The sequence below is a fragment of the Macrosteles quadrilineatus genome, unplaced genomic scaffold (assembly GCF_028750875.1).
Source record: "Macrosteles quadrilineatus isolate MER2022 unplaced genomic scaffold, UCM_ALF_1.0 Scaffold_5__1_contigs__length_97177068, whole genome shotgun sequence".
NCBI lineage: Eukaryota > Metazoa > Arthropoda > Insecta > Hemiptera > Cicadellidae > Macrosteles > Macrosteles quadrilineatus.
In genome coordinates, this window is record NW_026542598.1 from 37,782,232 (window position 1) to 37,794,913 (window position 12,682).

The 12,682-nt window shown below is 35.0% G+C and overlaps 1 protein-coding gene across 1 annotated transcript in view; it reads right to left on the reverse strand.

Annotated features, from left to right (window-relative positions):
• Positions 1 to 9,245, reverse strand: part of LOC128994046 (zinc finger protein 721-like) — a 30,853-nt gene extending 21,608 nt beyond the window's left edge. The window contains exons 1-7 of the mRNA XM_054418256.1: positions 9,209 to 9,245; positions 5,896 to 6,212; positions 4,162 to 4,304; positions 3,192 to 3,316; positions 2,182 to 2,416; positions 1,325 to 1,461; positions 542 to 692 (exon numbers count right to left, since the gene is read on the reverse strand). Of these exons, the coding sequence (XP_054274231.1) occupies positions 542 to 692; positions 1,325 to 1,461; positions 2,182 to 2,416; positions 3,192 to 3,316; positions 4,162 to 4,304; positions 5,896 to 6,145 (1,041 nt within the window). The 5' untranslated portion in view covers positions 6,146 to 6,212; positions 9,209 to 9,245. The remainder of the gene's footprint in view (positions 1 to 541; positions 693 to 1,324; positions 1,462 to 2,181; positions 2,417 to 3,191; positions 3,317 to 4,161; positions 4,305 to 5,895; positions 6,213 to 9,208) is intronic.
• Positions 9,246 to 12,682: the final 3,437 nt, after the last annotated feature.

Sequence of the window (12,682 nt, forward strand, 5' to 3'; positions counted from 1 at the left end):
ATATTGTTCATACTGAGCCTCTACACATTGAATGAGCACTGTTGTTATTTTCCAGCTTTGATTTTTTTGTGACTTTAAAAAATCTGTTTTTAAAATCTTGTGTATACATCAACATTTAGAGCAAAATGTTACATGAGGTTATGTAACCCCATACACAGTAAATGATTTTTTTCAACTCAATACTATAAGTAAAACTTTAAAAGCTGTAAGCACATCTGAATGGTAAAGAGACCAAACTGGCACAAGAAACACAAAACTGCACAAATACCGGTACACAAAACATCGAGGAAGAGTGAGTTTGCAGACTTAATGGTAGCCAGCCTGATCTATCCTCACTTAAAATCTTAAAAACCTAGCCCCTTAATGTTACATCTTTAACTTAAAAAGCTGTAAGTTAGTAAAATTAAAATATTTGTTTATAGTTTTACCAGGAAAATACCCCAAGGCGTCTACTTAACATATATTGCAGAGCACATTGTCATACAGCGAGGACTACCTGTAAAGATTAAATTTTAAACCAAGCTAAACCAAAATTAATCACCTCTCTCTTATCATTGTGAGAGTCTACATGGTTTCGTAACTCCTGCTCGCTGGTCGTGATACTCTGGCAAAGCGGACAGGGAAATGTCTCGTTCATACTGTCACAATGGGCACTAAGAGCATGTGACAGAGCTTCGTCAAAGCTGTTGAAACTGGAAAATCACAACAAGGGTTAGTTGTTTAACCTTACAAAACACTAAAGATTAGTGGTTGAAACTGGCAAAACAATAAAGGTTAGTCGTTGTAACTGACAATACACTAAAGGTTACTTTTTGAGCCTGACAAAAACTCTAAAGTTTAGCCTTTGACTCTAAGAAATCACTCAAGGTTAAGTCATTGAACCTGACAAAACACAAAAGGTTAGTCATTGAACCTGGCAAAACACAAAAGGTTAGTCATTGAACCTGACAAAACACAAATGGTTAGTCATTGAACCTGGCAAAACACAAAAGGTTAGTCATTGAACCTGACAAAACACTAAAGTTTAGCCTTTAACTCTAACAAAACACTCAAGGTTAAGTCATTGAACCAGACAAAACACTGAAGGTTAGTTATTGAAACTGACAAAACACTAAAGGTTGGTAATTGAACCTGACAAAACACAAAAGGTTAGTCATTGAACCTGGCAAAACACAAAAGGTTAGTCATTAAACCTGACAAAACACTGAAGTTTAGCCATTGAACCTGACTAAACACTAAAAGCTAGTCATTGAACCTGACAAAACACTAAAGGTTACTTTTTGAGCCTGACAAAACACTTAAAATATTCATAAAAGACTCTTACTTGGAATGACAAATGAAGCAGTCCATATTCTTCAGTTTTGAGCTCCTGATCCTTGAACCTCCTCTACGACCTCTACTGAATGTTGTAGCTCGTCTCTTTCTCATTGGCTCGTGTTCTGTCGAGCTCCAGTCTTCATCCTGCAAAAAACAGGGTTAATCATAAAATTTATAAATATAAAGCTGTGGAGAGTAATCAATACAGCTTTAATGAAATCAATATTGTTTTATCCATTCAAAAACTTAAGCTTCCGGCATTTTGACACCCGCCAGGAAGAGGTGAAAAATTAGCTAAATTATTATTTAATGCTGTATACCTTAGATTTAACAATGCTGACCTTCATATCCAAAGAAAGCCAGGTTGATCCAGAGAGAGTATATTACAAACCTGATTGCTATTTAGTCATTGGCGATAGGCCCAATAATTAATTACGCTTTCTAACTTGTAGACACTAAATATGACAAGACAAATATTTTTTTTAGTTGAATAGCTGAGTGGATATACCAAGCACAGCCGCTTCCAGAGGTGCAAAAGATTTTAGGTTCGTTGGGGGTGCACGGAAAGGTGGGGGGCGCAAATATCTATCTATAGGGCCTGACACCAACTGATCAAAGGGTTGCCGATAAAAAAAGTTACAAGGTTTTTCTAAAGGTTTGAAACAGGACCCAGCAGTCATAATCATTGTGCACTTAATAAACAGTTTCCTGGTAAAAAAAAAATAATAAAAACAGCTGATCCTAAAGATACAAATTAATTTTAGGGAAATATTTTGAAATCCTGTAACACCTACGACCCAGCCAACTGAGCATCAGACACTCCTACACTTACCGTCCTTGGTACATTGCAAAGGCAAAACTAACCATTTCACCCTGCTGTGATCTTCCCCGTTTCCTACTCGGTAGAACATTTGATGAAACTGAAGAATTGACATGTGTTTTCTCCAACTGGACATTACTCGAACTTGGTTCTGTTTTTATATAGATTGTTTCAGTATGATGGTATTCATCTGATGAATCATCTACATTTGTTTCTGAAGGAACAGCTGTCATACAGCCTTCACAGCATAACGGACAATTCATGCTTTCAGCGTCGGAGCTGGAAAATTACATGTAAATCTTAATGTTACAAAACAAATAAGTTACACAATATTTAAAACATTACAAAATGGAGAAATTGTAACAGCTACTTAGCTCAATAAGTTTTAGCCAACGGTATTTTGAAACGTGTAGACTGAAGAATAATATCCCTGAGGAACAAATTTGTATTCAGGCCTAATCTATTGCTCAGTTAGTTTTTAAAAAAACATGGCCTATTTTTTGTGTGTAAATAAATATCAATCATTAGGCATGTAATGGGGATATTTTATTTTATTACCTAAAGGGAAATTACATTTATTGTTTTTATGGTTTTGCAAATGCTATAACAGTTTATACATATAGCCCTCAGTTATTTGGTAAATTTGTAGGACAATTTCAAACAAACGGGTGGAGTTATTACTTTGATTAGTTCCTGATGTGATATGCAATGAATAATAGAGGATTCAGGCATTGAGCCAGTAAAATAAAATAACTAAATGGTCAAGCATTGTTAAGCTGAATCTTGTGAGATGAGACATAAAATCTCAACTCCTAAACCAGAAAATTGCTCATCCTGTTTGTGTGGTGGAATACAATTTAATCTTTATTAAAATAATAAATTTTAAGGTGCCACTAAAATATTTAAGCGACTATTTTTTACGCCTTAAAAATTCAAGAGATTTGACACATATAAACTGAATAAATATCCCTGAGTCAACTTTTGTTCCAATTTTTTTTTGTCATTTTAGTAAAGTCATTTACCTAAGTAAAAGAACAAATTTGTGAGTACTTACCAAAACTGTAAATGCCTGAGCTTTTCCTCAGCAGTAGTAACACAAAGAGAAAACAAATAACTTGTTTCCAAATTAATCATACACTCTGAGCAAATTTGCTTCGGCAGGCTATCCTCTAAACTGACCTAGAAACAGGGCACTTGATAGAAAATTGATTAAAATACTATTTTTAATTGCCTTGACAAATAAACCATAACTTACAATTGCCAAGTGTTATTCTCGTATCACGTTGCATAACATAATACGAAGAACTAATTGCCGCTAATACGATTCAAACGTAAATTCTTCACTCATTGCCAAAAATAGGTTGTTTATTAAACTAACAAGCTTACACCATCTGATATGAAATTGAGATACAATCCTAAATAGAAACCTGGACAGAGAGAAAAAATGTGTCATTTTTTATCCATGTGCACCCCATGTGTTTTATAGTGTTGGAAACAGCAGAAAAGCCTCTGCCCTGTATAAATAAATGATTTTTCATTCATTTCATTTCAAAAGCCTGCACGGATAGGGGCAACTACCGCTTTTGAGGTGCCAATAAAGGCCTTAGATTGGAGGATGCTTTCTTGGAAAATCTCAGAGAAAAGAAAAGGAAAATAAGTTGGATAAATCTACTAGGGTGTAGGCAAGTCAAGGACTGCAGCGGAGTAGGAGTGGTGCTCTAAGTAAACTTAGTAGGAATGAAATAATTATTGGTTTGAGTACAGATAATTTTAGATCAACACTAACAGATAAATTATGTGTACAGACATTTTACACGAGAGACATACTAGTAGGCCTATAATTTGGACATTTAAGATGCTCCTAGGATAATCCGACTTTTCACTGTTCCTCAACAGTTTTGGTCCCTTGGGTGACGGATCTTTGAGGTTATACTGTACACAAATAGGCTAAAAAAGAAATTGTAGCCTATATCATGAGATTTAGGTAGGTGGACCATCTTTACTATCACAATGTTTTTACTCACAGTTATAGGCAGACAGGCATTTATTTTATCAACAATCATCGTTTCATCTTTATGTACGATCTCGTGTAGATAAGTAATCTCTTCGTCATTAATCCCTTGACCGCACAGTCTGCAGACCGGCAATGGTCCAGTGTGAGCTACATCTGCAACAAGGGATCAAATATTAATTACAGTATGTAACAATTAAAATACATTGAAATAAAAAATATTATAAACTGTGTTGCTACTTAGTTTTGAATAGGCCTAGGCCTAATGAAGGTTCTAGAGAATTCCCAAAAATGATAACCAATATGAGAGCAATCCCCTCTCACTTATCTCTGGAAAAAAACTTTAGCCTAAAACTTTAAAAAAATTTTACTATTATAGTATAAATTATACTAAATAAAGTATAAATTCGGATTCAAACTGAATTTTGCTCTCAGCTGTGCAGCAAACTTGTGCAAATGGAGAGTAGTTATGTTGGGTCTGTTTTAGCCTAATAGTTAGCATCTTTGACTTTAGTGCGGAAAAGATAGGTTCGATTCCCAGCACATCTGCAACACATGGGTTTGGACCGCTTTCCCTAAAAGTGTTTGAGTATTTTTCCTCCTCTAATTCCTCAAGTAAAAATGCCACCAACGTAGATAGCAAGAAAAAAAAAATAAAGGAGAGGGATAAAGGCCTAAACTTAAATTAGGTTCCCATTCTATAGTATACCTTAATTTGTACAAATTAAGAAGTGAAAAGAACAGAATGATTTGATAAATCAATAATTTATTTAACAAACATAGAAAGTAAACATAGAGAGAATGTTAGTTTGTTGGTACTGTGTGATGTAGGCCTATTTTGAATTGATCATCTGGTTTACAATTTCCCTGCGACAATAAAAAATTGCGAGAGTTAACAAGCAATTTCATTATAAAGTTAAAATATATTAAATGGTTTCATAGTTTGTTTCATTGTTATTTGCAATATGTATAAATGGTTTCATTTGAAAAAAATTTTTGGTAAAAAAGTTAGTTACGAATTTTAACTGGACAAGGCATAGATAATTTAAAACACAATATAAATTTGATCACATAATGAGCTGCCTGCATCATGTAGCCATCTTCCATGTAAAATCCAGCCAATGGCTTGTGTGTGAATCTTCATAATACAAAATGTTCTCCAATTAATTATATGGGTAAAATATTCTCAAAATAAAAATCAGTAACAAAATTGCAGCCAGTTTTATGAATGTGAAATAAATAGGACGAGTTTGAACTTTGGTAAATTGTAAATTAGTGAAAAAATGTTTTCAGAAAAGCAGGAATAAGCTTAGTTCTACTGCTTGGGGGAGCGAGCTGGTCTAGTGGTTAGAGCGCAGGACTTCAGTCCATGAGGTCCTAGGTGCAAATCCCACCAAATCGCAAATGGATTTCACCTAAGTGATAATGCCTCAACCCCTATGTCTAGCCTGAAGTAATGTGAAAAACAATCCCAGGCTTGTTCCCAGCGTCATGGGACAAAAAAAAAGCTACTACTGGCATTAGACCAAGTTATCACCTCTTGTCCCCACCATTTTTGCATCTTGTGCTCATGCACACACCAGTTTTGGCAACGTGAACATAGCCTAAAAACGTTAAAATAAACTACAATATAATTTATAAGTTAAATAGAAATTTAGCCTACCAACGTAAACACAACCTAAATTATCGGTTTCTATAACAAAATTATTTGTAGCCTACTTTGAATTGAGTGTATATTAATTCTTACCCTTGGATAACTCTGTGTTAGTTTTTGGCGATAATCTATCAGTATCATCAAAATTATATTCCAATCCTTGCACTTCTCTGCTTGATTGGGAACTTTGTGATTCTTTTAAATCCAAATGTTGTAGGGATACATCACTTAAATCTTTTATTTCTTCATCCGGCTTGGAAATGAAGTATTCTGATGTGTCTGATCCATCATATATGAATTTAAAATCAGATTCTTGTTTGTTTTCTAGCTCAAAATAATCCATATCTTGACTAGGTCTATGTTCTTAACATGCAATGAGGCAAGTTTGCTATCGTAGACTGACTCTGGATCTGAAACAAAAGGCACTCGGTTTAGTAATCTCGGCCTAGTGTAAATTCTGTGTAGTACAGTAGCTTACGCAACGATCACGTAAAGATAGTCTTTACGTCAAGAGTAGAAATTTTAGGCACTCCTTAAGAACTTCTACCAGTCTCGTAAAGATTATTTGAGTTGCGTAACTTACAATACTTTACCTAATTACCACCACTTTTTAGTTAGAAACAATCACTTAAGTTTCTCTACTTCTAAGAGAGGTGTTATATGTTTCTGTTTATTTATATCCTCTCATCGCCACTCATAAACAATTTTATTTGTTTACCAGCTGATAAATTGACGTTCAAATCATAACAATTTAACTTCTCTTCCCTCAATCCTTGACCCTCATTGGTCTCAATGGTCTGTCACTAGGCCTAAGTTAAGTTAGTGTTGTAAAGTAAAAAAACAATGCTGTTAAGTGAATCTGTCCAATACCTAAGAACTAAAATTAGGCCAGTTAAAAAACTGATTTTTTTAATTTGAGAATTTTTGTAGGCTTTAAGATAAACTTAAGTTAACTTACGGTAAGTTTTATGGACTGTGAATTTCAACATTATGGGAACACTTCCTTAGTGAACTTTCAATTCTAGGTTACCTACCTGTTAGGCTAAAGATTAAGTTACTAAATTGGTTTAACTTATACCAGACCAAAAACCTTTAAGTACAAATAATTACCAACTGTGTTCAGAAGGTCTAACAATGTAGGCTTAAGTTATAAGTTATGTAGCCTATTTAAAATTTCTAAAAATTGTGTTTAATTTTTTTTTATTAAAGTTTTTTAACTGTGCAATGAAAATATAAATATAGGCCTACCGGTAACTTAAATTGGGCTATAACTTAATTTAACTTAAATAGCCTACCTTTTATACTATTGATAAGTTTACAACTATAGACATTCCATCCCAATGTTAAACCTTAGGAATCGAATACAGGTGGTTGCAATTGATGGGGCTCTTTCGGGAGAACGCATGGTGGAACACGGTGACCCGCAGGGCTCGCTACTTGGACCTCTCCTGTTCCTGCTAATGGTGAACGACTTTAAGTGTGGTGACGAGGCTCTCATGAATGCGGACGATACTACCCTTGTATTAGGTGGAAGCTCGGTGACGAAAATTGAGAGAAAGATGGCCTTGGAGCTGACCTCTGCCGAGAAATGGTTTAAGACCAATAGACAACTAAATGTCAATTCAGCTAAATGTCAACAAGACCCGAACACTCATCTGCGCCTTGGGTAGAACTCCGCCTGCGAACATCGTACTTCAAGTAAAACTTCTTGGATTTTTGATTGATAGGCGGCTTAACTGGCAGAGCCATACGGAAGAGATGTCAAAAAAGCTCTCTAGGGTAGTATCTCTACTTGGCAAATTGAAGAACAGCCTGACTGAATCTTATCTCTTGACCATCTAAGTACTACGGCCTTTTCCACAGTCATTTGAGTTACAGCATACTGCTCTGGGGCCACTCCCCAAGCTGTAAGGCAGTGCTGAGGTTACAGAAGGCGGCCATGCGAGTCATCACTTCTAGTGACCGGCGTGAGCACAACAAACCCATCTTCAGGAGATTAGGCGTGCCTACAGTCCACTCGATGTATATCTTATCCTCATTGGTACATGTCAAGAAGAACTTGAACGAGCTTACAACCAGAGGCGATGTCCACTACCACGCTACATGTGGCTCTACCAAGTTAGATATACAGAGAACAAGCCTAACAAGCACACAACGCCGTTTCCCTGCCATGGCATTGAAGCTGTTTAACAAGCTGCCAGAGAACTTGAGAAACCTTGAGACCAAGAAGTTTGAGAGAAAAATGAAAGAAAAAACTTACTCAGTCGGCCTATTTCTCCATCAAGGATCTCCTTGAGGATAATCTAGCGAGTAACTGACTCAAAACCCTACTTCACCCGCCAAGTTTGTGGGTATTAAGGTATTTATCAACACAGAACAAAATATAATAATGCAAGATAGGCCAAGGCATGATCAGCAAAATCAAACGTAAGTTAGGTACCTAATTAGGCCTGTTAATGAATGTTAAATGCAATGTAATAAAATGTAATGTAGGCCTAGGCCTAATAAATAAAACGTGTTGATAATAAATGTGGAGTTACCTACAAAAAGCCTCTTAAATTTGCAATGGTCAAGATTTGTTATTTCGAGGTTAAGGTTAAAAAACCTACTGTCTGTTGTGCCAAAAGCAAAAGTGGAAGGTGGAAGTAGACCTACTAATATGTTGTGGAGTGTTGGGCTGGCTTCTTTAAAATTAATTGAGCCCAATTAAATGACAAAACAGATTAGGTAGGCCCATCTATATAATATAAACACGGTGTTTGTTTATATCGATGGGTTGGCCTATACCAACTTGTTCATGGTGGATAGAATTGTAAATTATAGAACTAGAACATACACAAGAGATCATACTTCAATCTGTCTGTGTCTACTTGTTTTTTGTTTATTATTAACTTACATCCTAAACTTAGTCATTCCTCTATCTAACACGCTCTAACACCGCAAAGGGCCCACCGAATGTCGTGCAACGTGCAATATCAATATTAAACATATAAGCGACACCGTTACACTTTTTAAGCGACACCGTTACACTTTTGCTACACCAGCAAAACCGATATTTCTGGAATTGACACCATCGGTCCTTATCTAAATTCCAGAGGTTGCCACTAAAAAGTGTCAAACAGGATTAAAATGTCAAACTTCCCGCTAAAGAGGGTAAACCAAGATTTTCATTTTGGATTATAATATTAGCCACTTCATCAACGTTATTTATGTTGACCGTCGCACTTTGTATCATGTTAAACCTAATAAAAAATATGCATTGAATAGAATTTGTGTTGGTTAGAAAAAGTAAGATACAATCAACATAAAAATTTATGTTTAAAGATTAAATTTTAATTCGTCATTATTATTGTAAGATTGTGCTTTATCAATTAAAGCCAGTTAAGTTTAGCAAAAATGTACCCACCTCCAGTACGCAATCCAAAGGCATCAGCTCAGCTCACCACAGCAACAGCAGCAACAAAAACAAAGCAGAAAGCAAAGCACAGAAAGCACTGAAAGCAGCACTGCGACAGCGACACTAGTGACAGCCGACAGAAACAAAACGTCAGAAATCAGAAACAGCAAACGAGCTAACAGCCGAAACTAGGTGGACATAATCTTTCATACGTTTTAACGTTTTTATTAGCTCGCTTTCTTGTCCGGTGCAAATTTTGCAATCAATTTTATACTAACTTCCCGATGAGCTGGAGACTTTAAATTTGAAACAAATTGTTTCAAACAAACATGTTGTTTCAGGAGTCCCACAAGGGTCCATTTTGGGCCCTTATCTGTATAATATCTATGTTAGTAATTTTCCTGCTATCAATAAGGTTGAAATTAGTATGTATGCTGACGACACGTCAGGTGTATGCTGGGCTCAGTCTTTTGATGAACTCAAGCAGGGCATGGCCGAATTTGTACATAAAGCCAGCTCATATTTTGAAAATATTAATTTCAAAGTCAACCTAGATAAGACAGAAATTGTAGTTTTCGGATTGAGTAGTACGGGCATTCCTCTGATAGATTTAGTTCAGGATGATGTGATCTTTGAAAGTAAAGAGTGCTGTAAGTTTTTGGGACTATATATAGATCAGACCTTAACTTTTAAGAATCATATATCTCATGTAATAAGATCTAGACTTTTAAGTGGAATCAGCCTCCTCAGAAGAATATCTTTTTATTTAGATACAGATACGTTAACAAGAATTTATTTTGGTGTCATATTTCCTTTCTTGTCTTATGGCCTTATTTTCTGGGGAAGTTCTCCCGACTGTAATTTACATACAATTTTTGTTCTCCAGAAAAGAGCAATCAGACTGATAGCCAAAGTATGCGGTACAAAAGGTCTTGTAAAGATATTTTTGTTAATTTAAATCTCCTCGCTTTGTATGGACTATAGGCCTACATTTATCAATTAATTATGCTTGTGAAAAATGATGTAAAGCACACAAATAAAAATAGTCAAATCCACAGGTACGACACGAGACGAAAGGATGATTTTCACCGTGTGAGGAGGAATTTCAACAAAACTGGCCGAAGTCCTTTTGTTATGGGGTCAATTTATTTCAACCTCCTACCAAACAATATAAAGGAATTAGAAGGCACTAAATTCAAAATTGCTCTGAAGAATTGGCTAGTTAAAAAAAGACCGTATTCATCAAAAATTTCAGATCTAACCGATTCGGCATAACAATTTGGAAAACTACATTTTGAGTGATCTAAGTTGAGCCCAGGTTTGTACACTAAGAGGTAATATTGTTTTATATACATTGAAATTGTATTCTTTTTTCTTTTATTTTGACATTGGTGACTTTTTGTCTATGCATTGTATATATATGTTTATGGACAATAAATGATTTGATTTGATTTGAAACATAGCTCACAAATGGATGACGAAAATGCAATATAATATCATTTAATTTTCATATTTACCTTGGGCTAAGAGACTTGCACTACCTGTAATGACCTCATGAAGACAGCTCTAATAGCTGCTTAAATAGTATTTACTCATCGGGTCACTTTTACAACCAAAATGTCGTGTTAATTATTTTCAATAATGTTACCAACCATTATAATAAACCATATGCAACCATTATAAAGTGGGCCACGGTCCATAATATAGGCCACTGCAAATAATTTGTCAAGAGGTATCATTTTATAGGCAAGATTTCTGTGTTTATATGTTATTAGAAACGGTAAGAGCACAATAAAATTATATTCTGCAGATGAATTTTATGTTGGAGAAATATAAGCCGAATTATATGTCACAATGCGAGTTTGAGCATTTTATTTTGTAACTATATTACATGGGCAAGTTAGATAGATTTTTAGGCTGCTATGCTCATAGTGCACTTAAAGAATATATATTTTAGAGATATATAAAATGGTTTTTGTTGCTGAGTTGCAGTAGTAAACATGCACAACCCTTTTCCTTAGTCTAATAACATTCAAAGGCTCTGTAAGAGTTCAAGTTCTTATTTGTATAGGCTACATAGGTATCTATATTATGTTTTCACTAAGCTGAATGAATACCTACATCGAAACAGCCTCTCTGAAAAGTCTGCAGTATATTGCAGTTTTCCAGCCTAATGACTCTCTAAATCATGCACATATTTCTACACTAGCAGAGTACCCGTCCTTCGTACAGGGTTGGAATATAAGTATAAAATGCTTATTGCAGTAGTTATACTCAAGCTTTGGGTTTGCAATAAGGGAGGACACAGTTTGATAAAATTTGCTTTTATTTACAGTATTCTTTAGTATTACACATATATTATAGCCATAATGTTCTACCGCTTCACCTAAACAATAGAGAAAAATAAATTATCAACAATTCGCAAAATATCACAAATTATTCATGAAATGAAAAACATAAACATAACTGTAAACAATCCTACTTTGACAGTTCTCATTGCGAATCAGTTTTTTGTTGCTGCTTAGTTCAAATTAACTTAGCTGTTATCATAAATGAAAAAAAATATAGTGTTGCACCCTGTTGGTAAATCTTATAACTTTTTAATGCTTTTCCATATCATAGAACCAACTTCTTGCTGTTTTTTTAGTTGAAACAGCTGACTAAATACTTTCATTCCCTTTAAATATGAATACTCATAAGGTTCAACAAAATATGGACACGGCTCAAACGGGCACCGTGCCCTTCTTCACTTGTATTATTTTGTATTGTATAATAATATAATAATATTTGTATAATAATAAGATAAAATGTAGGGAAAAGGTGTGAAAAAGGCAAACACCCACCCGTAAAATCCTTATTTATAAATTCAAATTTATTTTAAAAATTGAAATCTTACTACACATTGTAGTCTGCTGTAGAACAAAGAATAATATTACATTAAATTTTGCAAGTTTGTTTAAACCTAATTATGATAATTGTTATATACAGTAGGTGGTTTCTTATAATATTAATAGATAAAATTCTCGTGTCACAGTGTTTGTCTGCAAACTCCTCCGGAACGACTTCACCGATCGTTATGAAATTTGGTGTGTAAATTCTGTAGGTATGCGAATCGGACGTAAACTATTTCCCGTTTCGAAATTCTTAAAAGGGCTCCACCCCAGTGGCTCTGGAGTTTCCCATGTTAACCTTATGAGAAATGGAATTAATGAATCTTAACAGCTGTTTCAATTAAACAAGTTGGTTCTGTTCTATGATGTTCAATAGCATTAAAGTTAAAAGGATTACCAACAGGGTGCAGCACTATTATTTCTTTTACATTTATGACAACAGTTAATTTGCAACCAAAAGGTGAGTGAGCGTAGCGAACGAACTTCAACCTGGAGGCGAGTGAGCGTAGCGAACGAGCTCCAACCCAAAGGTGAGTGAGCATAGCGAACGAACTTCAACCAGGACGTGATTGAGCGATGCGAACGAGAGAGG